The sequence below is a fragment of the Taeniopygia guttata genome, chromosome W (genome assembly GCF_048771995.1).
Source record: "Taeniopygia guttata chromosome W, bTaeGut7.mat, whole genome shotgun sequence".
Classification (NCBI taxonomy): domain Eukaryota; kingdom Metazoa; phylum Chordata; class Aves; order Passeriformes; family Estrildidae; genus Taeniopygia; species Taeniopygia guttata.
Window position 1 is genome coordinate 9,235,003 of NC_133064.1, and position 27,786 is coordinate 9,262,788.

Below are 27,786 nucleotides of genomic sequence, written 5' to 3' on the forward strand. Positions count from 1 at the left end.
AGGGCGACAAGCAGTCTCATGGGATGATTCTTTAGATAAAGTCTTTTTCTTGGCATTTGGAGCTACTTCACTAGATACAGAAAAGATAGCAAAGAATTGCAAGTCCTACTGAAACACAAAGTGTTATATTAACTGTGGCTTACTTGCATGTGTTAGGGAAATTTGGCAAGTAAATTATATTTAACCACAGTACTTTTTTTTCTTCAACCATTATATTTTCTAATGTGACAGAGTAGAAATTGGTGGCTCCTCTGCTGTTGCTATTAAATGGTGCTTTCTCTCCTAGGTTTTGGACGTGGCAGAGGGAGAGGAGCAGGGAGGTTTTCAGCCCAAGGCATGGGGTAAGAAACACACAGAGCACAGATTTTGGCAAGGATCAAATTCACCGGCAATATTAAATGATAGTGTTGCCACTGTGTGTCTTAATATTGCTGTATGTTTGATAAACCTGTATAGATACAAAAAAATCAAAATGTCTTAGATTATTAATGGATTATTTTTGTGTTAAACCAGTATTTCTACCTAGACACACCTATACAAACCTAATGTGAGTTCACTCAATGTTAATATCTCAAACTTGGGGAACCCATTTGTACCTATCAGTAGCAGCCATCAGTAGTGTCTTGGAGACTGAAAGTTTTGTGTGGTGCATATAGTTCTAGGTCAATTAAAAAAAAAATTGTTTCAGTGTAATGTAGAACTTTCAAGTTCTGTATAAAACCAGAAAGACTCGTGGTTCTAAACTTTCTCCTGTTTTTGAGGTTTCATGCTTTAGCTGTTTGGACATACATTAACCCTAAAATAAAATCAAAAGAAATTACTCAGCAGCTCTAAAGTTTGTTCTCAGTTTTGGTGGAATAACTTGCTTCATTAAGTGTAGCCTCCACTATTTTCACACAGTGTTTGCCTTTAGTGACATTTCATGTAACATCATTGATGTCATGATGAACAGAAGATTAATTCTACTTTTCTGATAATTCTTCTTGTTCATACTTGTAGATGATAAACTGAAAAGATGTTTTTCTTTAATGATCATTTTTCACCTTTTAGCTTCATCTGTGTGTTTTGGCATTGGTGTCAAGAGTGCATTCTGAAATAGTCTTACTGATGTTCTGACTCCTGTCCTGCACAGGTCTGGTGCTCTGAAAGGACATGATACTGGTTTCTCATCAGTAAGCCACCTTCTGAGAAACTATCACCTGAGAGATGCTTATCATTCTGCATATAAACTAATGCTTTATAATACTGGAGGAGTAGGTATGCTGTTACCGGCTATTTCAGGAATTGTTGGTTTGGTTCAATTTCTCTACAGTAATTTTTTTTTCAGTCTCTTCACTTTTTTTTTCTCCCCTTCTTTTCTCCCTCTTTTATCTGTGTCTGCTCATAGAGGAAAATTTTTTTGAAACTAAACTATCAAGATAGATTATGTGGAAATCAAGACATAAAACCTAATGCAACTTCAGATAAAAATGATGACATTTATGTTCATTGAATGACCTATGTGTTCTCTTCCATTTTTAAACTTTTAAAACTCTAGGACATTTAACCCTGCAGACTATATGGAGTCTTCGGCCACTGATGGCTTTGGGACAAAATCAGAGATTTGGGAGACTGGTCAGAATTATGCAGATGATGGAACTGGTAAGATGCTTCAAGAAGTAGAAGGATTGAAATTAAGACCTGTAGCAAATTGCAGTTGAAATAACCATTCTGTTAGTGTTCAGTTAACTTCTGAAAATGTGAATACATTTCACATGACACAGATATTAGTTATTTTTTATAGCTTAATTGCTACTAATGTGCAGAGCACATGCTGTAGCCTGACTCTTGTTAGAATGAGAGGAAGGCAATTTTCAACTTTTTTGGTTTAATGCTAACAAACCCTTGAGAGACAAAGGGATTTGAAGAGTTATTGGAAGAGTCTTTGTCACGATCCGCTCGTGCGGGGTGTCGTGATGGTTCGTTAACCGATCCCAAAAGTACTAAAAGGCAAACAGCAGGGGACCATCAGTTTAATCACAAGAAATGCACCTTTATTTAGGTGCCAACAGCAAATGCGATAGAGGGGACAGAAAAGGGAAATAAAGAATAGAGAGAAAGGAGGGAAAGGGGAATATAGCTACCACCTTCTGAGACGAGATCCTTGATGGTCCAGCCACATAGATTCACTGTCGTCCGTGGGGGTGCACCAAAGTCTTCCCAAAAGTTTATATAGTCTTTAGCCAAAGCGAGTGGCATCTGGCCAGAAGGTGGGCAAGATTGATGGGCATACAGGTACAAGCTACCACTTGTCACAACCTGTTCGAATGCAATGTTCTGTAGAAGCATAGAGAGTGCACCTGCTAACAGTCACTTGGCAAGCATCGGCATCTACCTCGGCCGGGACAGAACTCTTGTCAGGGGTCTTCAGGGTCCTTGCGACAGTTGTGAGGCAAATGAAGAAATCTTTGGACCGTCTCTCACAGTCTTGTATGTGAAGAACTGTGTTAAAGAAGCCAATGCCTGAGCATTCTCACACCATTCAAGGAGTCACACACATACCATCTGAGACTTTTAACTGCTTCCCAGAGTCCCTTCGTAGTAGGCAGCTCCAGTGAACCAATGGGTGCCCCTTCCGACTCCTTGCTAACACACATACACTCTCGGGCATGCTTCTTCATTCTTCAGGTTTGACCCTAGGTTTCCCACAGCAGAGTCTCAGGTATCTGATTTTATGAAAATAATTTAAGAGTGGTACAGCAGCAGGTCAACTCGACCTGGGTGCTTCTGGAGAGGGACCCCAAACAAAGAAAACCTTAGACTTTTATGCCCTCATAGTCTACGCACATGTTCTTCACCCATTCTTCACATACCTTGCACACACCTCTTGGTCCAATGGTGATTTTTGGTCTGGGATCTTAAAACCCTTTATTATAATTTTTCTCTGTGGCCACACAGACAGGCCACTAACTGTTCTTATCTTGTCAAGTTGCAACTTCTGCTGATGACTGTAGCCTTTTCATCTTCTGGTTTGTACTTCTTTGTAGCATCCCATGAACTCTCTCCTCTCAGTCAATTCCCAAGTTATCTGCCTTGGCAACGGCAGTAACTACCTACCATAGAGTTAGTCCTCCTGGGGGGAAAAGACAGACTCCCACATGGACTTCTGTTTCGAAACTTCTGCTGGTTTCCCCTTTCCCTGTCCTCTCACTGGCTTGATACTACTGGTGGCTGCCTCCCCTCCCCTGGAGACTACTCCCCTTTGCTCTTCCCTTAGCTCCGCCCCCCACCCCTTCCCCTTCTTAAGTTGCCTGCACCACATGGTTGTTCTCTTTCTTGCCGGGTCCCCTTCAGCCTCATGTGATTACTTTGCTGGAATAAAACCTTGTAAAAAGAGCCTTTCTTGCCTCTCTCGCTGAGCCAGCTGTGGTGAGTGTTGTGTGGGGGTCTGACTGTGTTGCCTGAATGTTAACCCAACTTGTTTTTCTACAGGAGAGGTTTGTTGGGAACAGATAATAGGCAGCAGCATCCACCATTCAACACCCACATTTTTACTTCTTGTGCACTAGCTCAGTTGACAGAGCATGAAAAACTGAAAAGTCTTTGATTTAGAGTAAACACTATGTAGCAACAACTAAAATATCAGTGTATTATCAACATTATTCTCATACTGAATCCAAAACACAGCGCTGTACCAGGTACTGAGAAGAAAATTAAGTATATTCAAGTCAAGAGCATACCTAGGTGAAAGTGAATTTTTTTGCCTGTCACATTAACATATATTCTATTTACTTGAAATTCCATGTCCAACCATACACAACAACTGGAATTGACTGTTAAACAACAGTTTGTATCATTGGAACAATGAACTTTCCTCTTGCTTATTACCTCTATCAAACTTAGATTTTGAACTGTATCCGATTTTCAAAAAGAGAGTTCTTTCATTGGCTTTTCCAAGGTTTGGTCACCCATCCCATAAAAGTCTATGTCACATACCTCCCCTTTAGTCTTGTTAACTTTATACCACAATGGGTCTTCCATTGACTTTATACTTAGCCATGCAGTAGTGGTCCTCTGGATTACCAGCACTAAGAGTAGTGAGATGCTCCACTTCATGTCTTTGGTATATAGATTCTTTCCAATGCAGATATTTGTTAGCTGGTTGGTTATTCATTGCTCATTTGACATGAGAATGGTTGTCTTGGTTTGAAAAGACAGGAGTCTGTGAAGGAAGGCAAGAGACTCCCGTGAAATGGAAAAGGTAAAACCCCTCCCTCTGAATTACCACAATTTCAAAATTAAAAGGCTCTCAGGAAAAGATATGGGAATGGGAATAACAGTTCTTTACTAGGAAAAAAACTAAATTTAAAAATGTAATTAGTAAAAACAAAACTACTGACAGAGTCAGAAACCTGACACTCCGAGGAGTCAGGGTGTTGGTAATAGTCCAGTTAAATGGTAGCTGCTCCTCCTGGAGTGGCAGATGAAATGCTGCTGAAGTGGTGATCCTGTAGAAGGGTGTAGTTTTCTCTGAAGGTCTGGTGATAGAGTAGATGGGCCTGGTCTTCCTCTGGGGATCCAGCAGAGAAGAAGCTGCTCCTCTAGGAATCCAGCAAAGAGGCTGCCCTGATGTCCCAAAAAATGCTGATTTCATGCAGGTAGGGAATGCTTGGCTCCTCCCTCTGGGTGGAGCATCTCACAATGGGATGATGTAACTTTATCAGTCATGCAGTGAGTTATTCAATGGCCCATTAACAGAAGATATCTCCGCAGAGGGAGACATTGTTCTTGGAAGTGATAAGAAAACTGCCCAACTTAACAGAAGATAACTGCCCCACCTCCAACAGATGTCAAATAGAATACATGCTTATCTTACAAGCCAGGACCATGGTATATCCAATTTTATTTTCATAAAACTTTAAAAGTAAAATTAGAACACATTAAGACAGTATATGCACTCTCCCATTTGGGTTCTAATTTGGATTTTTGTGAAAATGCCTTAATTATCACTTCCATCTCCAGGTTGTATATAAGGTACCTGTATTTCAGGTGATGTGGACTGACACAATTGGACATACTTCCTTTTTTCCTCAAACCCCTTTTGCATATATATAACATTTTAGTTCTAGTACTTTAGAACTTGTGACAAAATGAAAATGTCAATGACCAGCTGGAGTGAATGGGTCTCTACCTGGGAATGGATGAAGAGTTTATGGGTCAGGATTAAAGGGAGAGGAGGGACAGGTGACATTATAGTGGGGGTCTGCTACAGTCACCCAACCAGGAAGACCAAACTGACAAGGCCCTCTATGGACAGGTAGAAGTGGCTTCAAGTTCCCAAGCCCTAGTCCTCATGAGAGGGAGTGACTTCTACCACCCCAGTATCTGCTGGAAGGATAACACCACAGCAGGGTATAAACAATCCAAGAGTTTACAGGAATATGGTGATAACAACTTTCTTCTCCAAATGATAGAGAAGCCAACAAGGAGAGATGCTATGTTGGACCAACAAGAAGGGGCTGGTGGGGAATGTTAAGCTCAAGGGCAGCCTGGGCTGCAGTGACCATTAAATGATGGAGTTCAAGAACCTTAGAGCAGCAGCAAGGAGGATGCACAACAAGATCACTGCCCTGGACTTCAGGAGAGCAGACTTTGGTCTCTTCAGGGATCTGCTTGGTAGAGTCTCATGGGATAAAACCTTGTAAAGGAAGCCCAAGAGAACTGGTTGATGTTCGAAGATCGTCTCCTCTAAGCTCAGGAGCAATGCATTCTTATGAAGAGGGACTCAAACAAAAATGCTAGGAGGTCTGCATGAATGAACAAGGAGCTTCTGGACAAACTTAAACACAAAAGGGAAGCCTACAGAGGGTGGAAGCAGGGAAATATAGCCTGGGAGGAATATAGATTGTCTGAGCAGCCAGGAATCAGGTTAGGAAAGCTAAAGCTTCAACAGAACTAAGCCTGTCCAGGATGCCAAGGGCAACACGAAAAGCTTCTGTGGCTAAATTTGTGATAAAAGGAAGACTAGGAAAAATGTGGACCCTCTCCCGAAGGACAGGGAAGACCTGGTTATCCAGGTCATGGAGAAAGCTGAGGTACTCAACAAACTTTTTTGACTTAGTCTTCACCAGCAGGTGTTCCAGCCACACCACCCTAGTTGCAGAAGGCAAAGGCAGGGAATGGGAAAATGAGGAACTGCCTGCTTGAGGAGAAGATCAGGTTTGAGACCATTTAAGGAACCTAGAGGTGCACAAGTTCATGTGCACTAGAAAAGGGGAAATATAACCCCCATTTTTAAAAAGGGAAATAAGGAAAAGCCAGGAACCTACAGGCTGGTCAGTCTCACCTCAGTGCATGGCAAGATCATGGACCAGATCTTCCCAGAAACTATGCTAAGGCATAAGGAACATAAGGAGGTGATTGGTGACAGCCAACATAGCTTCACTAAGGGTGAATCGTGCCTGACAAATTTGGTGGCCTTATATGACAGGGTTTACAGATGTGGTGGATGAGAGAAGAGTGATTGACATCATCTTCCTTGACTCGTGCAAAGCATTTGACACTGTCCCGCACAACATCCTTGTCTCTAAACTAGAGAGACGTGGATTTGATGGGTGCACCACGCGGTGCATAAGGAGTTGGCTGGACGGTTGCACTCAAAGAGTTGCAGTTAAGGGCTCAATGTTCAAGTGGAGACTAGTGACAAGTGGTGTTCCTCAGGGATTGGTGTTGGGACCGGTGCTGTTTAACATCTTTGTTGGTGACATGGACGGGGGGATTGAGTGCACCCTCAGCAAGTTTCCTGAAGAGACCAAATTGTGTGGTGCAGTCGACACACTGGAAGGAAGGGATGCCATCCAGAGTGACCTTGACAGGTGGGCCAGTGCAATCTTCATGTAGTTCAACAAGTCCAAGTGCAAGGTCCTGCACTTGGGTCAGGGAAATCCCAAGCACAAATACATGATGGGTGGAGAATGGACTGAGAGCAGCCCTAGGGAATTGGTAGATGAAGAAATTAGTAGTTGTTATAGTCCCACTTTGGATTATTTCCTGCCCAGGTGTTTCTGTCACCTCTTGCCTGTTGAGCCTATTCAGCATCCTTATTATTTATGTTATCTTTTATCAGGTTGGAATAATTTTCTCAGCAACACCTCAGTATCTCCCTAGCTTGGATTGTATCCAGTGCATATATTGGAAAATAGTTGAGTACATTTCTCAGCATCCTTCCTTAGTCTTGGCATTTTACTTCCCACATAGAGCCAAGTCACCAGGATTCCAAGGTGGTTTAGTAAGTATTTGCAATACAGGTGGTGCTCCAACCACAGCCCTCTGTTGCATGGCAGCAGGATTAGGCAAGACACTAGAAAGCATAGGATAGAGTCTGGCAGCCAGCAGAGCAATTATCTGAGGCTTGTCTGGGCCAATAGGCTCAGCTACTGCAAGCATTACCTTTGGTGATGCCTCTTTCATCTCCCACCTGACTTGGGTGTTTTTTCTCTCACATCCAACCATCCCAAATGTACCAGTAATCCATTTGTCCTGGGAACCTATCCTGTAGTCTATGTTGCAGAAAGGTTAGTCTGCGGTGATCAAAGGTCCCTTGCAGTGGCCACTGTTCTGCCAGGGTTCCATCTCTAGTGGCCAGTCTTCTCAATAGAAAATAACTGTGTACTTCTTTTTGATAATTTGCTGTATCAAAATTCTTTTCCAGTTTTGTAGTACCTTTGTCAAGGGCACCCCCTTTTCTATGTCAGGTATATTTCCCATCACTTATGTATCCTTGTGCACTTTACTCTGATCAAGCCAAATACTAGACCTGTCTCCTTGTGCAGTTTACATTGATCAGGCCACACACCCCTCTCTGTTTCCAATAAGTCTACGAATGGAATTTTAACACACACCTATTCTTGGGTGCACTTCCTTATTTTTCAAGCTCAACCCTAGGTTTTCCACAGCAGTCTCAGGTGCTGGATTTAATAAAAATAAGTAGTTAATTAGAGTGGTATAGCAGCAGGTCAGCTGGAGCTGGTTGTCTCTGAATAGGCACCCAGAACAAAGAAATCTCTGGGCTTCTATACCTTCAAAACACAGTACTGCACAGCTACTAGGAAAATTACTAAGAAAGTGAACTCTGTTCTAGCCAAAAGCATATCTATGGTGAAAATACAGCTTGCAGCCTAGGGCTTCAGCAAATACAGCTGCTCATGGTAAGCAAGTAAGACTAAACAAACGGCATACAAAATCACACAATATTATAACTCTTAAATTACTTGTTCTTATTTAAAACTTACTTATTAAGCTAAACAACTCATGTCTCACATAAGTCCTACTAAAAGTGATTGGTCCATGGGCATTGAACAGTAGGGTATGAATATTTAAGTAGAAAAAGAAAAAACATTTACAAATATGAATTCACTCAGTGACACTGGGATGGCTTTGGCAGCCCCACCTGTGTAATATAAGAATGTGAGTCTCTAGGATGGAGGAGAATTCTAAGATCTGCTACCTTTGAAGAGAATTATTAATTAAAGCATGAGTAGGCAACTGAATGAAAGCCAAAAGAGTAATCATCCTGTCTGAAGATAGAAGCAGCTGCATGTTTCTGTAGGAAGTTTGAAATGTGAAGTACACACTCCTGGCTAAAGACAAGAGATGGGCCTAGTTTGGAAAGGAACTGCTTAACAGTGATCTTGTAGCAATTCAGAAATGAAGAATATGACCTGCTGTCACCGTTGAGTCAGGAACTGAAATGAAGGCGACACAACTCTATGCATTTTCAGAAGGCATAAAAGCTCACTTTATTACAAAACTTCACATTTTTATAAGCAACATCGTTCACCCGGAACCTGATTGGTTCTTAATAACACCTGTCACCCCATTGGTTAATTAGGAACAACACCATTTTTCAATAAACATCACGTAGAACACATTCCATATGTTCACAAACACCAGCTGCAGAGACCAATATAAGAATTGTTTTAATTCTTTTCTCTGAGCTTCTCACAATTTCCTCAGGACGATGCCTGGGAAACTGTTTCTCTCTGAGAACGTCCACAACCTGCTTGTCTGTGATTTGTAAAACAGGATACCTTTCTGCTTCCTGTATTCTGTTACAGGAGATAGACACAGGAAACCCTGCATAAGGATGGAAAAATTTATGTATGTTATTGTCCACACTTGGGAACCGTCGAGTAATATGAGAATTTTTAACCCTAGTAAAGGGTAACTTCTGATCGCTTTACTGCTGAAGCTTACTCAGATCATTTTTCATCAACCTGTGTCAAGTGTGGAAGGAGAAGACTGGAGGCCAGAGCATGCTCTGTTGGGCTCTGCTGTGAGCTGTGAGCCTTTTGAGATGCAGTTTTCTAAACTTTGTGTAAGCCAGGTTCCACTTAACCAGAGAAGACAATAACAGGCCCAGAATTTAGGAGGGCCTATGATGCAGCTGTTTTGTCACTCTGAGTCCCTTCTAGTCCAGTGTGGGAGAGTGGCCTTGAGTATATTAATGGCTGCTGAAAGGGAGCACTAGCCAAATTATGGCATCGTTCCTAGGAATTACTTTTGAAATTACTTGGTACTACAGTGCAAACAGAAACACATCTTTTACTTTCATTTATGTTAATTTTTCAAGTAAGTTTAACAGTTAAGTTAGAAGAATGCCTAATGACTTGTAAATTCCACCTAGGAATACTGATAATGTTTGCTATATGGTAGCAGAGGACAAAGTATGTTGTCACAAGTATTGCAGAAGCAATAAGGTTAGCTAAAGAAAGAAGATAGAGAAGGAAGGCATGAGGAGACTGGACCAGAGGTAGAAGATTCACTGATTAGTTATTAATGAATGCAACTGTAAGGCTTATACATGACTGACTTGTGTTTCACTTCCTAAGTGCGCTCAAATGTTTTGTGACTCTCTCTGTTAACTCGAGGTAGCCTTCATGTGTGTTCCCTATGGCAAACTCTGTTCCTTCTTGTAGGCATCTCCTCAGTTTTCAGTAATGGAAGAAGTATGCCTAGGAATAAGAGTATCTTGGTGTTGGTAAACAGATCCCAGTAAAAGTACAAATGTGTCTACATGAAGAGTGTACTACTGAGAAAACTGATTAATGGGAATCCAAAGTGACATGTGGAACTTCAGTTTGGATGCCAAGTGCATTGTTGCTGTTAGGCTGTGCATATGTCACTGAGAACTGCTCTGAACTTCAGTAACACAATTTGCGGTATGTATGAAAAGTTGGGGAACGTGGTATGGAGAAGGTGTGAGAAGTCATTTGGGAATTTTCCCTGTCCTTGTCAGATTAGTGATTCTTAGGGGTATGAATGAGTGAGTGTCAGTGTGAGAAGTTCCTGCAAAATCATTTGGTTGGTGGAAATTGAAAGTAAACTAGTTAAGCATGAAAGTTCTTTTGGGGTGCTAAGTACCTTTTTACTGCAAATCTTAATTTACTTTCAGGCAAAGGGAAAAGGTACCATAACTGACAAAAAAATGTCTCTTGTGACATCCCACCCTTAAGGGAAAGGGATCACCCAAGATTTGTTAATGTTCGTGGTTGAAAGAAATAACAAAAATCAAAGGGTCTGCAAAAGCTTAGAGAGATTTATTTGTAAATTACACATTTGATTTGAAATTGGTGTGTTAGTCCCTGATCTCCTATATAAGCACACGGCAGTGGGTTTTGGATAAAGGGGTAGGATGAAAGGGAAGAGAGAGATGAATTAAAGAGGGAGGAGAAAGAAAGAAATCACCAGTCACCCTGGGCCTTGTGGGGGTGCCTTTTTATATATAAGTTTTCCCCATCCTGGAGATAAGTTTCTATGCAAATCAGTTCTCATGCACAGTCTCTTCTAGACCTTTCTGGAAACGGATCAGGTGGCTTCTGGGGGTTTTTTGGTGGTGTTGAATCCCCCGTTCCCCCCCCCCGCCCCGCCCCCCGCCATCCATGGCCTCTTCTCAATCTCTTTCCTCTGCTTGTGCTGGACTGTGTTGTGTTTATTTCCAGGAACTAGAACAAGGATGTTTGTCCCAGAAAAGTGTTGCCCTACCTCCATATGGCCCCTTTTCCAGCCACATCCTGTTCGTTCTCACAGTGTGTTATTACCAACAATCCTTGGTTGGTTTCACAGACATCCAGCTATTGGTGTTTAAGGCACACACATTAGCCCCTTATCTTTCATGCTTCTACATCTCTCTATATATAAACTATAGGGAGAGTGTTTTGTTTGTGTTTCTTCTTTAGACAAGCTGTAGGAATGTCAGAAATAAGTCCCTGAGCTAAAAAGATTTCTTGAAAAAGAGTAGGCTTTAAAATTGAATTATTTCGTTTTGTCCAAGTGGGAAACAATTTCAGCTTTGTGACGGAAAGCATCTTGAGGGTTATTAGAGGATGCTGCAGCTGAGGTAATAGTTTTAAAATAGAAGAAAGTGCTGGGAAGGAAGATGGAAATAGAGGTAGGGTGAAGGAGTGGCAGACAAGATGTGGGACTGGAAGCAGGTTGTACAAATTTGAGCTTTTGATTTGGCATATTAATCACAAGGATTTGTTTTCAATTTTTTCCCCCTTAACTTACTGTGCTGTTATGCTAGTTACAAAATAACAGACTCGGTAATAATTATGTTACCAGTGTGGAGTTACTAAAGATGTGAATGAGGGCGATGTTTATGTATGGAAACCCATATAACCTTCAGTGGGCTTGCAAAGGATTTCAGAGAAGTATATACAGTGAGAGGAAGGGCAGGATGTGAATCCCTGTCTTTATTCCTTATTATTCAGTCTTATTTATTCTTTAATCTTAAAAAAAAAAAAACCACATACTGGCTGAATGGAGAATTAGTATCTTACATCTGCAGTTACATTGAAAAGGAGGTTACTGGGCAACTACCTGGGGAAACAAAACAAATTTTGCATATTAAAATGTTTTCTAACGATCTCATGCAAATATAAACTCTGTGAAGTTTTGAGTAATTACTAGCTATTTCCTCTTTAAGCCAGTGCTGGGAAATTATCAACATTAACATTTTCAACTAAAAATAATTACACTATTAGTTTCAAAAATGTACTTGCCCCCATACCTTCTATGAAAGCACTCTAGCACCTCTTGTCCTGAATTGTTGCAGGTGCCAGAGGAATTTCAGTAGCCTGAATGAAAGGTGTTTCTAGGTGCACCATTGTATAATCCTATAGAAAAGCTAGTTGGTTCTATGAAAGTAAAATTTAGTGTTGTTGGCTGAAATAAAAAAAGAGAGAGAGTAAAGGGTAAATCTCTAATGGTTCACAGGTTCACAATGTTTAAGTGTGATTGTATTTAAAATAATTCAGCATTGGGTTTTCTACATCCTAATTTTTATAGAAAAAACGTACAACTGAAAGGTAAAGAGAAGGGACAAGTAGGATGAAACAAAACCACTGGTCCTTATTCAAAAGGGAATAAACTTGAATAGCATGATTGATATTTCTAACAGGCATGCTGAGTGTTCAGTCTCAGCCTTTTTTGTAATGTACAAATCCATGGGAGATCCAGAATCTCAAATCACAACAGTTCTTATAAATAAATTATGTTGGAGGTGGTCACTTCTCAAAGTAAGTTATAAAAATTATATTCTAGTAATTTAATGTTACTTCTACTTTAATAGTTTCATAAATTTAACAGAAAAACTTCATTTGTTATTATCTTGGTTATGAGCAGCCTTAAATAACTTTGAAACTGAAGAACAACATGAAAGAAAAAAAAATTATAGTGGGGGAAGAAGGGAATTGTGTAGCTTAAAAGTTACAAAGAAGTGGGGTTTTTTTTAGGACTGCTGCAAAAGTCAGAAGGAACATTTTAGGAAACTTACAGGTTATTCTAGAATGTGAATGTAATCCAGAAGGAAAGGATTATTACATAAGTTTGGGATAGACCAAAATCAAATTATTTTTGAGCTAATATCTATGTCTGATTATTAAAAAAACCAATCAAATAGTGTGACAGGAAGTGAGGAATTGGAGAGAAATAGCTGAAGAGTTACAAAAAATATGTAGTATACATTTTATTGGCTTTATAACTTTTTTTAAACTAGACTCATTACTAAGGGAAACAGGACAGAGTCACAGATGACCATCTAGGTTGAATTGCAATGACAAGGATACTTGAAAATACATAGCCTAATTTTAGTGCAAACCACAGAATTCTTAAATTGCAATGCTTTGCAAGGCTTGCGGAAAGGTTGGGAAGAGGATATATGGAGTTGCAATAATGCCAAGGTGGATTTTGGACTAAAAGGAAATTGCACTTGTGGCAAGATCAGACTTGGAATCCCATCAATAGGAAGAAGGCATTAGTAAACTAGATTTAGAGCAGTGAAATAACTGAAACTGGAAGGATTGCGTTGGAAAGGTAGAATGTTAATAAATGATAGTAATAAACTTTGCAGCTTAAGTAAACTAATAAAAGGGTGATGGGTTATGTTCAGTATTTAAAAAGAATAAACTCACAGAACCATGGTCATAAGTAGGAGTAACAGATAAATATTTTAATTGAATATCAGGAAAATGTCCCAAGTATTATTCTAAGTAGATTCAGTCTCCCAAAGGTGGTGGGGAAGCAATGGATCCCTTACCCTCTCACCACCAGGCAGGAGGAGGGGACATTAGTGATGGAGGGGAGTGGAAACAGGGTTCTGCTTGGGGTGGCAGGCAAATTCCCTCCCGACTTACCCCACTTTCCGAGGTGCCCTTATACAAATAGGTGCAAGGACCCAGAATATGAGGACCAGAGAAAGGAGAATGGGGATGAAGGTGGTTCTGGGATGGAGGGGTCACCTAGGGCAAGGCGGCTTACCTGCTCATCATGACCTCTTCAATTAAGAAAAAAGAAAGGTAGTAATCATTGGTGGCTCCCTTTTGAGAGGAATGGAGGGCCGGATATGCTGACCAGACCCAACCCATAGGAAGATGTGCTGTCCCCCTGGGGCCTGGGTAAGGGACATTACCAAGAAACTTTCCAGCCTGGTATGGCTCACTGACTATTACCCGCTACTGGTTTTCCAGGTGGGTACTGATGAATTCCCAACAAGAAGTCTGCAGATCATCAAGAGGGATGTTAGGACCTTGGGACGACTGTTTGAGGGATCTGGAGCACAAGTAGTGTTCTCTTCTGTCCTGCCAGTTGCAGGGAATGATGGGGCAAGAAACAGGAAAATCATGCAGATGAACACGTGGCTTTGAGACTGGTGTTACCAGTAGAATTTTGGGGTTTTTGATCATGGGTCAGTTTATACAACACTGAGCCTGCTGGCAAAAGATGGGGTCCGCCTGTCTCAAAGGGGAAAAAGGCTCTTAGCTCAGGAGTTAGCAGGGCTTATTGAGAGAGCTTTAAACTAGATTGGAAGGGAGATGGATGGGACAGGGCCAGGCTTGACAGATAAAGTGTGGGAAGGGGAGAACTATAGTGACCACCCAAGTAGCAAAAGGAGACTTAAAGAGGGGGTGCCTTGAGCAAGCACAAGCAACGAAAGATGTAACCACAAGACAAGACTTAGGACATTCCCTTGCACCCTCACTGAGATATTGGCACACTCAAATACCTCTATAAAGTTCCTGTACAGCAACACATGCAGTATGGGAAACAAACAGGAGGAACTACAGATCTTTGTACAAACACAGGGCTTTGATTGTGATTGGGATAGCTCACATGACTGCAGTGTTGTCATGAAGGGCCACACCCTGTTTAGGAGACAGACCAGGAAGGTGTGGTGGTAGAGTTGCCCTCTATGTGAGGCTACATTTGGAATGTATGGAGCTCTGTCTTGGGGTTGATGACGGGCGAGTTGAGAGCTTATAGGTTAAGATAAAAGGTAGGCTAGTAAGGGTGACACTGTTGTGAGTGTGTGCTACAGCCTGCCTGAGCAGGAGGAAGAAGTGTATGAGGCCTTCTACAGGCAGCTTGAAGCAGCCTCAAAGTCACAGGCCCTGGTTCTTGTGGGGGACTTTAACTACCCTGACATCTGCTGGAGAAGCAACGCAGTGAAGCACAAACAGTCCAGGAGGATCTTGCAAAACATTGATGACAACTTCCTATCACAGGTACTGGAGGATCCCACAAGGAATGGTGGGCTGTTTGACCTTATACTGACTAACAGGGAAGGCCTTGTTGGAGATGTGAAGGTTAGGAGCAGCCTTGGCTGCAGTGACCATGAGATTGTGGAGTTCAGTATTGAGCAAGGAGGATGCAGGGCAGCACATATGATCTCAACCATGGACTTCAGGAGAGCTGACTTATGCCTCCTCAAAGATCTTCTTGGAAGAATCCCATGGGAATGGGCACTGCAGGGGAGTCCAAGAGTGCTGGTCAATATTCAAGCACCACTTCTTCCAGGCTCAAGAATGATGCATCACGATCAGCAAGAAGTCAGGCAAAGGTGGCAAGAGACCTGCGTGGATGAATAAAGACCTCCTGTCATTATTCAAGTATAAGCAGGAAACACACAGGAGATGGAAGCAGGGTCAGGCCACTTGGAATGAATATAGAGAGGTTGTCAGAGTAAGTAGAAATGAGATGAGGAAGACCATGGCCTATCTGGAATTAAATCTGGCCAAGGATATTAAGGACAACAATAAGGGCTCCTTCAAATACAACAATAACAAAAGGAAAACTAAGGATAATGTGGGCCTGTTACTAAATCCAGGGGGGACCCCAGTGACAGAGGACGCAGAGAAGGCAGAGTTACTGAACTTCGCCTTTGTATCAGTCTGCACTGACAAGACCAGCCCTCAGGGATCTCTGACCCAGGAGAGCAGGGTAAAGGAATGGTGGGAGGAAGACATTCATTTGGTCAAGGAGGATTGGGCCAGAAAACACTTAGGCAAACTTGACATCCACAAGTCCATGGGCCCTGAGGGGATGCATCCAGGAGTGCTGAGAGAGCTGGCAGACACCATAGCAAAGCCACTCACAATCATCTTTGAAAGGTTGTGGAGATCAGGAGAGGTGCCTGAGGACTGGAATAAAGCAAATGTCACCCTGATCTTCAAAAAGAGCAAGGAGGAGGACCCAGGGATCTACCGGCCAGTCAGCCTCACCTCAATCCCTGGAAAGGTGATGGAGCCCTCATTCTGGAGGCCATCTCTACACATATGGAGGTGATCAGGAGCAGTCAGCATGGATTCACTAAAGGGAAGTCATGCTTGACCAGCCTGATTGCCTTCTACAATAAAACAGCTACCTCGATGGATCAGGTTTTTGCATCTGTAGGATGGTTTCCTGTAGTTTTCCTGTTGCTAGATGCTGTGGGCTGTGTGCTGTCCTCCAGTGTTTGCCAAAAAAACTCTGTGACAAGTTATAAGACAAAGTGTTTTGCAACTACAGTGGAAGCTATCGACTCTTCTGCTGTCATAATATCAATTATATGTTTTAAAAGAAAAATTCCTCTCTCAGGGGAAAGTATTGGGCTTATTTTGCTCATAGGAGAGAGTTAAGATGTTAGAAAGGAGCCTCCAGAGCTGTAGTTTACATCTTGAATTTGAGTATGTTGCTAGTAGGATTATGGATGGTAGAGGAGATGTTGTGGTCATGTTTTGTTCAAGCTTTGTATGAATTTGTGCATGAAACTGGGAGATCTCATGGTAGGGTTGAGTAACCTCTCACTGTCATAGGAGGAAGTTCTTCCAATTTTTGCAATTAATCACTGGGTAGAGACATGCATTCATGCAAATTATGTCTGGTACCATAGTGGCTAAGAAATACCTGAAATGAGAAATTAAATGAGAAAATAAACAAACCCACTTCCCAAAACTGTAAATCTGCAAACCAGTTTTCTAGAGATTCCCATGTTTCCAACCACTATCTCCTTGCTTTGTGTTCCACGAATAATGAAAACAGGATTGCTTATAAAGCAGAATGATTGAAATATGACAATGTGCTTTTATCTTGTAACTGTTTTCTTTCCTTCCTCTAATTCCAATAGGAGCATGGAAAAACTCAGTAGAAGAATGGACTGCAGAAGATTGGAATGAAGATGTAAGTGTGCCTTGTTAGGCAGACCAATTGATTATTTACACTTTTCAGAGTTTCTGTGTTGTCTTCAAAAACTAAATGTTTGAAGTAATACTTTGTATGCATGTAGTGATATTTCTTATTGTGGTTTTTTTGCTGCAATTCCTGTTTAAAATATATTTATATAAGCTTTTTTTTTAGAATAAAATTGAATCAAGAAATTTTTTTTCTTGGTCAACAGTACATCGATAATAAAATTTTAAGTTTTATCCCAAATTATTTAATTGTGAATTATAATTCTGCAGTGCTCAATGCTGGTGGGTGTTAACCACATACTTCCCCCTATTATTTAAGGATTTAAAGCCATATGTAGGAGTTTTGTTTGTTAGTTTAAGATTTCTCTAATTTTAAGCTTTCCTGGTCTAATGTACTAAAGAGTGTGGTATGTTTCGGTGTTGGTCAATTACTAATGTGCTCACTTCTTGTTGTGAGATAGGATTAGGAGAAAAGCAAAGTAGGCTTAAAACTTTAAAAGGGTATAAAGAAAAATTTATTAACAGTAATTTAAAGAAAAAAAAGTAGTAAGAATTAAGACAAACTTTTCCTAACACTTCTCCTCCCCCTATAACCTTTTCCACTGATGATGTAAAGAAACAAAACTTAAAATTTCTAGTTAGTTTACTACTTTTAAAATACTTTTTCTTTAGTTCACTTAGGGAGAGAAGTTCCTCTTGTTAGTGTGATGGAGTGTTCTCCACAAGAGGAAAAACAGTTCTTTCGTGCTTCTCAATTTGGTCATGAATAGTAGCCGCCCAGAGGAAATCTGCTATTGTGAAACACTGTCTTCATACCCATGTCTCGTCTGTGGAAACAAGGTTGGCTGAGCAAGAACGGAGCTTGACTGAAGAGAGACATCAGAAACTAAAAAAGGAACTGAAGGAAGAAGTCTACCACATCTCACCAGAACCAACAAGAGTCTCTGCCATTAAGAGCCGGCATTCCCCAGCCAAGGAGAGAGGATACACTCCACGAGGTAACCTCTGGTTTTTTCTTCAGGAGCACGGAGAAGACATGAGGAAGTGGGATGGAAAACCCACCTCCTCCTTAGCAGCCCGAGTACGTGAACTGAAAAGAGGAACACCTAACACAAGAAGCTCATCTAGAGTCAATGATGCTCCAGTCTCTCACACACAGAATTCCAGACAATATAGGAATGATGATATGACTGATCCTCTTGAAGGAACCCCAGGAACCTATTTACAGGAAGAGAGCAATGTGTACCATGACCAGGAATAGAGGGGCCCTGCCTCCAGCCAGGTAGAGGACAGGGACAATTGGATCTATTGGACTGTGTGGATCCAATGACCTGGCACATCTGACCCGCAAAAAATATACAGCTTTGGTTGACACCAGTGCCCAATATACCCTGATGCCATCAAGGTATGTAGGAGCAGAATCCATTTCTATTTCTGGGGTAACAGGAAGATCCCAGCAGCTGACTGTATTGGAGGCCAAAGTGTGTTTAATAGGGAATGGGTGGCAGAAACCCCCCATCATGACTGGCCCAGAGGCCCCATGCATCCTTGGCAAAGACTATCTCAGAAATGGATATTTCAAAGGCCCAAAAGGACATCACTGGGCTTTCGGGATAGCTGCTGTAGAGACAGAAGACATCAGAAAATGGAATACTTTACCTGGTCTCTCAGACAACCCCTCTGCTGTGGGACTGCTGAGAGTTGAAGAACAACAGGTACCAATTGCCACAGCAACAGTGCACCGTCGGCAATATCGTACCAGCAGAGACTCTGTGATCCCCATCCATGAGATGATTCGTAAATTGGAGAGCCAAGGGGTGGTCAGCAAGGCTCGTTCACCTTTCAACAGCCCTATATGGCCAGTGCATAAGTCCAGTGGAGAATGGAGACTGACAGTGGATTACCGTGGCCTGGATGAGGTCACACCACCATTGAGTGCTGCCGTGCCTGACATGTTGGAGCTTCAGTACGAGCTGGAGTCCAAGGAAGCAAAGTGGTACGCGACCGTTGATGTTTGCAACGCCTTCTTCTCCATTCCTTTGGCAGTGGAATGCAGGCTTTAGTTTACCTTCACTTGGAAGGGAGTGCAGTACACCTGGAACCGACTGCCCCAGGGGTAGAAGCACAATCCCGCCATTTGCCATGGACTGATCCAGGCTGTACTGGAAAAGAGCGAGGCTCCCGAATATCTACAGTATATCGATGACATCATTGTATGGGGGAGCACAGCAAGGGAAGTCTTCGAAAAAGGTGAGAAGATTATCCAGATTCTGCTAGAAGCTGGTTTTGCCATTAAGCAAAGCAAGGTTAAGGGACCAGCTCAAGAAATTCAGTTTCTAACAGTCAATTAGCAAGATGGACGTTGTCAGATCCCGACAGAAGTAATTGACAAGCTCACCGCTAGGTCTCCACCTACCAAAAAGAGGGAAACACAAGCTTTCCTAGGTGCCATAGGCTTTTGGAGAATGCACATTCCCGAATACAGCCAGATTGTGATCCCTCTCTACCTGGTCACCCGCAAGAAGAATGATTTCCACTGGGGCCCTGAACAGCAACAAGCCTTCACCCAGATCAAGCAGGAAATCACTCATGTGGTAGTCCTTGGCCCAGTCAGGACGGGTCCAGAGGTGAAGAACATGCTCTACGCTGCAGCCAGGAGTCATGGTCTGTCCTGGAGCCTTTGGCAGAAGGCGCCTGGGGAGACTCAGGGTCGACCAGTGGGATTCTAGAGCTGGAGCTACAAAGGCTCTGAAGCAAACTACACTCCCACAGAGAAGGAAATCTTGGCTGCATATGAAGGAGTTCAAGCTGCCTCAGAAGTAATTGGCACCGAAACACAGCTGCTTCTGGCACCCCAGCTACCAGTGCTGGGGTTTCATGTTTAAAGAAAGGTTCCTACCACACATCATGCCACCAACACCACATGGAGTAAATGGATTGCCCTCATCACCCAGCACACCCATATTGGAAATCCGAATCACCCTGGGATTCTGGAAATTATAACAAACTGGCCTGAAGGAGAGACTTTTGGATTGTCTTCTGAATAAGAGGAGCAAGTGGCATGTGCCGAGGAAGCCCCACCATATAATGAGCTACCGCAGACTGAAAGACAATATGGCCTTTCCACTGATGGTTCCTGCCGAATTGTAGGCATTAATTGGAAATGGAAAGCTGCAGAATGGAGCCCCACACGACAAGTTGCACAGGCTACTGAGGGACAAGGTGGATTGAGTCAGGTTGCAGAGCTTAAAGCTGTCCAGCTGGCTTTGGATATTGCTGAATGAGAGAAGTGGCCGAGGCTCTATCTCTACACCAACTCATGGATGGTAGCTAATGCTCTGTGGGGATGGCTAAGTCGCTGGAAAAAGGCCAACTGGCAGAGCAGAGGGAAACCCATCTGGGCCATCAAGATTTGGCAGGACATTGCCACCCAAGTAGAGATGCTGAGCATGAAGGTTCGACATGTGGATGTGCACACACCCAAGAGTTGGGCTATTAAAGAGCGTCACAACAATGAGCAGGTGGACCGAGGTGCCAAGGTGAAAATATCACAGGTGGATCTCGACTGACAGCACAAGGGAGAATTATTCCTAGCTCATTGGGCCCATGATGCCTCTGATCATCAGGGGAGAGACGCAACATACCGATGGGCCCGTGACCGAGGGGTGGACCTTACTATGGACAGCATCTCACAGGTCATCCACAACTGCGAGACCTGCACTGCAATCAAACAGGCCAAGTGGGTGAAGCCTCTGTGGTACAGTGGGCAATGGCTGAAGTACGGGTATGGGGAAGCTTGGCAAATTGACTACATCACACTTCCCCAAACCCACCAAGGCAAGCACTACGTACTGACCATGGTGGAAGCAACCACAGAATGGTTGGAAACCTACCCTGTGCCTCATGCTACTGCCTTGAACACCATCTTGGGTCTAGAAAAGCAAGTCCTGTGGAGACATGGCACCCCTGAGAGAATTGAGTCGGACAACGGAACCCATTTCAAGAATGGCCTTATAAACACCTGGGCCAGAGAACATGGCATTGAGTGGATATATCATGCCCTATCATGCACCAGCTGCCAGGAAAGTTGAACGATGCAATGGACTACTTTAAACTACCCTGAAGGCACTTGGTGGGGGAACCTTCAGGAATTGGGAATTGAACTTAGCAAAAGCCACCTGGATGGTCAACACCCGAGGGTCCATCAATTGAGCTGGTCCTGCCCAGTCAGAACTCTTGCACATAGTGGATGGAGATAAAGTCCCTGTGGTACATATGAACGGTATTTTAGGAAAGACTGTTTGGATTAATATCACCTCAGGAAAAGACAAACCCATCTGTGGGATTGTTTTTGTTGAAGGACCTGGTTACACTCTGTGGGTAATGCAGAAGTATGGGGAAACCTAGTCTTAAGTTAGAACTATGTGTAAGGTTTCATTGTGATGCAGATGGAAATAGCATAAGGGGTGGATAGTGTCCCAGATTGCAAGACAAGATGTATTCCATTTGCCATCTGTATGGCAGTTGTCTTCTGTTAAGTGAGTAGTTTTCCTTATCTGTTCCACAACCAATTCTCCCTCCAGGGAGACATCTACTGATAATGGGCTATTGAATGTCACTACATGACTGATAAAAGTTACAGCATCCCAATGTGAAATGCTCCGCCCAGAGGAAGGAGCCAAGGATGCCTAACTGGATATAATCTGGGCTTTTGGGACACCAGACTCAGGCTTTTCCACTGGATTTCCAGGAGGACTGCTACTAACACCCTGGCCAAAAAGGGTGTCAGGTTGTATTCTGACTCTGTCAGCGGTTTTTCTTTTGTATTATTGCATGTATTTTGTTTTCTTATTCACGTTTCCTAATAAATTGTATTTCTGACTTGGAGTCTCTCACTGGTTTTGTTTTCAAACCAGAACATATAATTACATGCTATTATGAAACACATTACGTGGATTGAAAGCTGCCATGAAAATTTTAGCCAAGAAATCTTTTGCAGGAGGGCATTTTTAGGAGGGCTATAAAGTAATCCAGTCCCAGGCCAGATGCCATCTAGTGTCTTTATCAATGATTTGGATGTAATAAGATCACTGCTGAATAAAATTATTAGAAATAAAAAAAAAAATTTGAAATGGCCATTAAAAGTAAGCCAGTCATACAGAAATCTGAAGCGCTGTTAGATTTGACCCGTTTGCAAATGAAAAATACTTTAATATAGCCAAGTGCCCATTTATTTTGTAGGAATAAAGGCACACATCCGGAACAAAGGGCTGGTGTCTGGAAAGCAGCAACTGAAAAATTTTCAGCATTGTCGTGGACAATGAAAAAAGAACAGCTCAGCATGGTCCCCTAAAGAGGTGTTGCTGTGGCAAAAAAAACCCACCCTGTTGTAGTCTTTTTGTCTTTAGGCACTCTCCCCTGTCTCTTAAACATTCTTGATTTATATTTCAGTATGTGGACTCTCCTGAACTTGATTCTGAAATACTGCGTCCAATTTTTCATCGCTTTTACAAAACAAAACGTGGAAAATAGGTTAAAATATTTACTGATAGTATTGGTGTTTGAGAGTGAGATTTTTAATTTACTGAATCTGAAAAGGTTACTTTATTAGTATATAATGGGTTCTTGTTTTAGTCTAGCAGAAAATGGCATTTTGAACCTGTGGCTGGAAAATGGATCCATGCCTTTAAATGTATTATAAACAATTCTAGCAGCAGGACTAATGATTGAAAGAACCAAGGAAGTTTATGTATTTGCTGTCTGCAGGTAAAGACTAGGTGTTTTTTTGAAGAATATTTTTGTTTAAATGTGGTGTTCCCTAGTTAAGTACAAGTTAGGTGCAGGTGAGTGACATTTCATGTTGTTTGACCTGAGAACGGTTTTATTTCTGTGATTTAATTACTAGAAAAGACTGGTAATTATCTTTAGTAGTGAGTATTGAGCAAGTATATGTCCTCGCAGGCCCCCTGCCAGGTAATAATTAGCATTGACTCCATGATTCTCAGAAGGCTGATCTATCACTTTATTATACTATACTTATTAAGAAACCCATTGCCCTTACAGACAGTCACAATACAGGTGGACCCAATTGGTCCTTCAATCTAAACACCATCACCATTGGCCAATTAAGAAACCTCCCATTGGTAAACAAATCTTCATAACACATTTCACATGTTCACAAAAACAGGTGCAGCAAGTGAAGCTAAGAATTCATTTCTCTGATCTTCTCACAGTCTTCCCCAGGACAATGCCTGGGAAAGTTGTGTGTTGCTCTCTGTGGCCAGAGAGCTGCTGCCACTAGTATGTTGTCAGTATGCTTTTAAATAGAGGAAACTCTTTGCAGTGAAAATTGAAGGTTGTATGGACAATGAAGGACCAGACAAATATTGAGGTACTATAGATGGCTCTAGGTTTTCCTCTTAAAATTGTGATTATATACTTCTGGCTAAATAAAATTAAGTTTGATTACAGAAACTATCAGAAGGGAAGAAATAGAAAACATACTAATTGCTGGAAAGTATTTGAAGGCAAACATTTTGTATATAATATTGGTAATTTTTATATTTTTATTTGAAACAATGGCAACACTTAAAAAAAAAAAAGATTAGTGTGAGTGTTTCTTTTACCAGGAAGCAGCACAAGAACTTGTTTTAATTTCTTTAACTTCAGTACATCATGTCAAAACACGAATAAGGTTTTGTTATTTCTGATTTGTTGCTGTTGAGTTTTTATGAGTATGCCAGAGTATATTTTCTTGTGGTCCTCACTTATCAACTGTCCATAGGACCTGATAGCTTAGTTGTTAAATATATTCTATGTCTGGTGATTGGAGAATGATTTTTATCATAGAAACAGGAGATTAAAAGCACAGACATTTTACTGCAGATGGAGGAAATACCTTTGTGGGGCTGCTGCTTGCAAATGTTTCACAACTGTTCATTCAGTCCTGGGAAAATGCCAGAGCCTCAGTGAAAGATTTGTGAGTGTAGTGTACAGTGAACGTAAATAACTTTGTTAGGAGCTGATATTACTTCTAAGAAATACTAAATACATCTGTGTAATAAAGCTTTTCAGCTGCTGCTGCACAAAGTACGTGTTTGGACAAGTGCTGTAATCCCATCAGACTTTTGAATTAGGTGTTTGGAGCTTGTGGCAGTGAGTTTGCTGCAGGGTGTAGTGTAGACTTCAGTGTAGCCAAGCTGGTAGCTGGAGATGTCTATTTTGCATGCTGGTTCACTTGAAGAGAACATTTCCTTTCTCACGTCAAGCATACTTTTGCATTGTCACAAACATCCTCAGGCTCTTCAATTACTTAGTTTTCAGGATTCATCAGTGTTTTGGCCATGGTTTCTCTTATCCTGGGTATTGTGAGCATAAGAAACTTTTGACATTACAAAGAATTTGCTATTTAACCAAGAGATTGCAAACCATAAGCTGCTGCTTGTGCCATTAGCTGACCTCCTTGTGCCATATAATGCAGGAGTCTCATAACACCACAGAAAGTACAGTATGCATTGTTATAAAATAACACATATGGTGGGGAAAGAGCTGAGCAATAGAGAAACAGCCTTTTAAATTGGAAATATGCTTGAGCTGAACCTTTTTTGTTTTGGTCAGTACATAGAGTTGCAGGCTGGCAGCATTATGCTCAGGACAGAGTTGTGTTCCAGAAAGATGGTATTAAAATATGTTGTATTAGCAGGAGGGGAAGGAAATGAAGGGAGGAATTGTGGTGGTACCAATTTTTTCATGACCCAGTGTAGTGCTAGGGGAGAGCACATGAAACATTTGAACTTTGCCTCTGAGTAGTAAGTGATTTGCTCCCAGTCAGACCTTCTGCATCCTACTTAAATCAAATGTTTCACAGACGAATCCCAGATGACCATGTACAGGGACATATGTGCTTTCAGTAGAGCTGCCTGTGGGATGGCAGATGATATTACTTCATATCTGTGATGTCCTTTAAACTGGGCTGCTAGCAATTAAAAATGCATAATTTCCTGGAAGAGCTACATTCAAATGTCACATTCTAAAGGGATTCTTTGTGCATGTTTGAATAGGTCACTTATTCTTTAATCTAAATACAGAGCTACACCAAAGTAGTTAAGGGTGATTTTGTGCAAATTTAATTTAAAATCTAACCATTATACAGTCATATCTCTGCCTTGTTAAATCAAACCTGTACTGGCTTAACACTTATTCTGGTTTGCAAATATTTCTGTCAATAGAAATGAATTAGCCATAGGAAGTTGCAGTTGTTTAACTACTATTTTTCTAAAAAGAAAAGCTATTAAAAAAATCCCAAACAAGAAACAATAAACTCCCCTACAAACCAAAATCACCCCCTTTCTCCCCCAAATGCCAACCAACCAGCTCCCCCTCCCCAGCTACCTGTGCAAGTATCTATTTTTATTGTAACAGCATGGTGGAAGCAGTAGTTTTCTGCTGTGGCTGGCTTTTCTTGTTATACTAGTATAAGCAATTGCACAGTTCTCCCTTTCTTGTTTTCAAACTCATGCTTGCAGAGCAATCTTTTTAAGATAGTTTTGCCACTCTAGAAGTGCCAAGAAAGAACCATGAATGCTAGTTCACTGTACATACCTGAGTGCAAACTTGCTTCCACTGATGATGTGGGCTGAAATGTAAAACAGCGATACATGAAATGACTGGGAACAGTGCAATGTGTTAGACTTCTGCAATGAGATTTATCAGAGCTGCTCTATGGAGTCCTAAATTATGTCTGCACACTGATGATATACCATCTGTCACACTAATTACTTTCTACTGGTATAGTTTTTAATTAAACTATTTCCCAAATGGATGTAGTTACATTAGTATACCATTCAGTGTTCAGTAGATCAAATTTCCTAACACTTTAATTAAATTGGTACTTGATTCTGTGGAGAAGACTGCTGAAGTTCGACTACATGTTTTTGTCTTTTTAAGCAGAGCTGCAGCATAACTGGTTGTAATGATAGTTTGACTTTACTTTTATCTTAAAAGTGTGTGACCAAGATGGAATTTCTGAAGATGTCACAGTACTGGTGTGAGCATGTGTATGATTAAAATAATTCTCCCCCGTACACACTTTTTTCAGCTTTCTGAAACAAAAGTCTTCATTGCTTCCTCTGTTCCAGCTGAGAATCATGTGACTCCTAGGCAAAGGTAAGATCTTCCATAGTTTCCCTATACCTTAAAAACTTTCTGCTTGTTGAAGCAATGCTAGCTTGCACATATAAAATGTTGACTAAAACACAGGGCAGCCTTGACCAGAGATTGGTCAAGCTAGTTTCAAAATTGTGAAAGTCTTGCTTTTGTGGGTTCCTGTGTTACCTTTTATTGACTACAGAAGTGGAGCCAAACTTAGCAAATCCATGAACATAATACTGACTTCTGCTCAAAGACTGCTTACTGGCAGGAACAAAAATAGCTGGTAAGAAAACTGTGCTGCTGTTGTTGAAAAAGAAGCTCTGGCTTTGCTGTCCAGAAAATGAAAACCCTGCCCTTGTGGATATAGAAAGTGTTCAGAATTTAATGCTTTGACAAATATCTTGACAGAAAAGCTTGTGTTGCTTACCAGGAAAATTACCTTGCCATCACAATTACTTGCCTTAACTGATGATATAGAGTTCAGCTAGAGAATGAAAAATATGGCAGTTGCTACCTTTGCTTGTCTTTGTCTTCACCAAATTCCTGGCTAATTATGTGGAATCAGCTGCCTGCATTAGCCTCAGAGAGCAGGTTAAGGTTGTATGATGAACACTTCTGTAGTTGGATAGCATGACATCTGAAAACTAGATGGCCTAATGGTCCCAAACATCCTGATACAGCTGTACTGCTATACTTCAGACTGCAACAAAATTTTCATTATAATATGGGTGTGACCTGGAGGAGGCATGGTGTCAGTTGGCTTACAGTGTATATTCCATTCCTTTCCTTCTTAAAGGTGATATGGCAGGAGGGTTGGACTAGATGATCTCCACAGGTCCCTTTGAAACCTAACTATTCTGTGATATGCTCACATTTGTTGTTTTAATGCAAATATTCTTCCAGTGGATGTCCCTCAATTTATGTTAGAAAATATTTTAGTTCATCAGCTCAAGTTCTGGTGTATTGTTTTGTGGTTTGTGTTTTTTTGTTTTGGTTGTTTGTTTGGTTTTTTATTTGCCATAAGAAAGGCTTGGACATTAAAAAATCTATGCTAATCAAAGTGCTGGAAGCAGCTCTTCAGCCCAAGCCTGTGGTATATTTAGGATAAACTTGTCAGAATTTTTTGAGTAGATTTATTGTCTGAATGCTTTGCCTTTCTTTGGATAAATCTGTGTTAACATGTAGGTGTTAGTAGGCCATGTTAAATGTAAAAAAAAAAATCACATTTCTCATTCTGCTCAGGTGTGTATGGTAAAGTAGTTTTGGATATGTGCCTACTATCTGAGAAACATAGCTTGTATTTCCATTGCTCTTGTGACTTCCATACCATCACATACTCAACTGCTGCATGTGACTTAATTCTTTACTGTCTGTATACCTACCCAATACAGAGGTAGGACTTTGATCCCTTGCTCTTTGTGATATACAGATAATGTGGATTATCAATATATATAAAGAGTTGGCAGGAGTGATCGGCTTAAACACAATGTATCTTTTATGACTTGTCTTCAGTTACTTGGTTATATTAATCATATAGGTTATTTATGTGATACATGATGATATACATTTGATAATGTTTTAAATGAGAGCAAAGAATTTATATTCTACCTGTAGTGGTAAGTTTCAGCTAGCAGAATAATTCTGTTGCTGG

The 27,786-nt window shown here is 41.3% G+C and overlaps 1 protein-coding gene across 18 annotated transcripts in view; it reads left to right on the top strand.

Annotated features, from left to right (window-relative positions):
• LOC116806978 (ubiquitin-associated protein 2) overlaps positions 1 to 27,786 on the top strand; it is a 171,364-nt gene that overhangs the window by 46,372 nt on the left and 97,206 nt on the right. For 15 of the 18 annotated variants that reach the window (XM_072923059.1, XM_072923062.1, XM_072923060.1 and 12 more), the window contains 4 exons: positions 287 to 341; positions 1,538 to 1,641; positions 16,922 to 16,974; positions 26,083 to 26,150. In XM_072923059.1, the coding sequence (XP_072779160.1) occupies positions 287 to 341; positions 1,538 to 1,641; positions 16,922 to 16,974; positions 26,083 to 26,150 (280 nt within the window). Of the gene's footprint in view, positions 1 to 286; positions 342 to 1,160; positions 1,258 to 1,537; positions 1,642 to 9,267; positions 10,200 to 16,921; positions 16,975 to 26,082; positions 26,151 to 27,786 lie in introns of those variants that run through there. The other 3 variants (XM_032744785.3, XM_032744786.3, XM_072923069.1) reach the window with 3 other exon arrangements.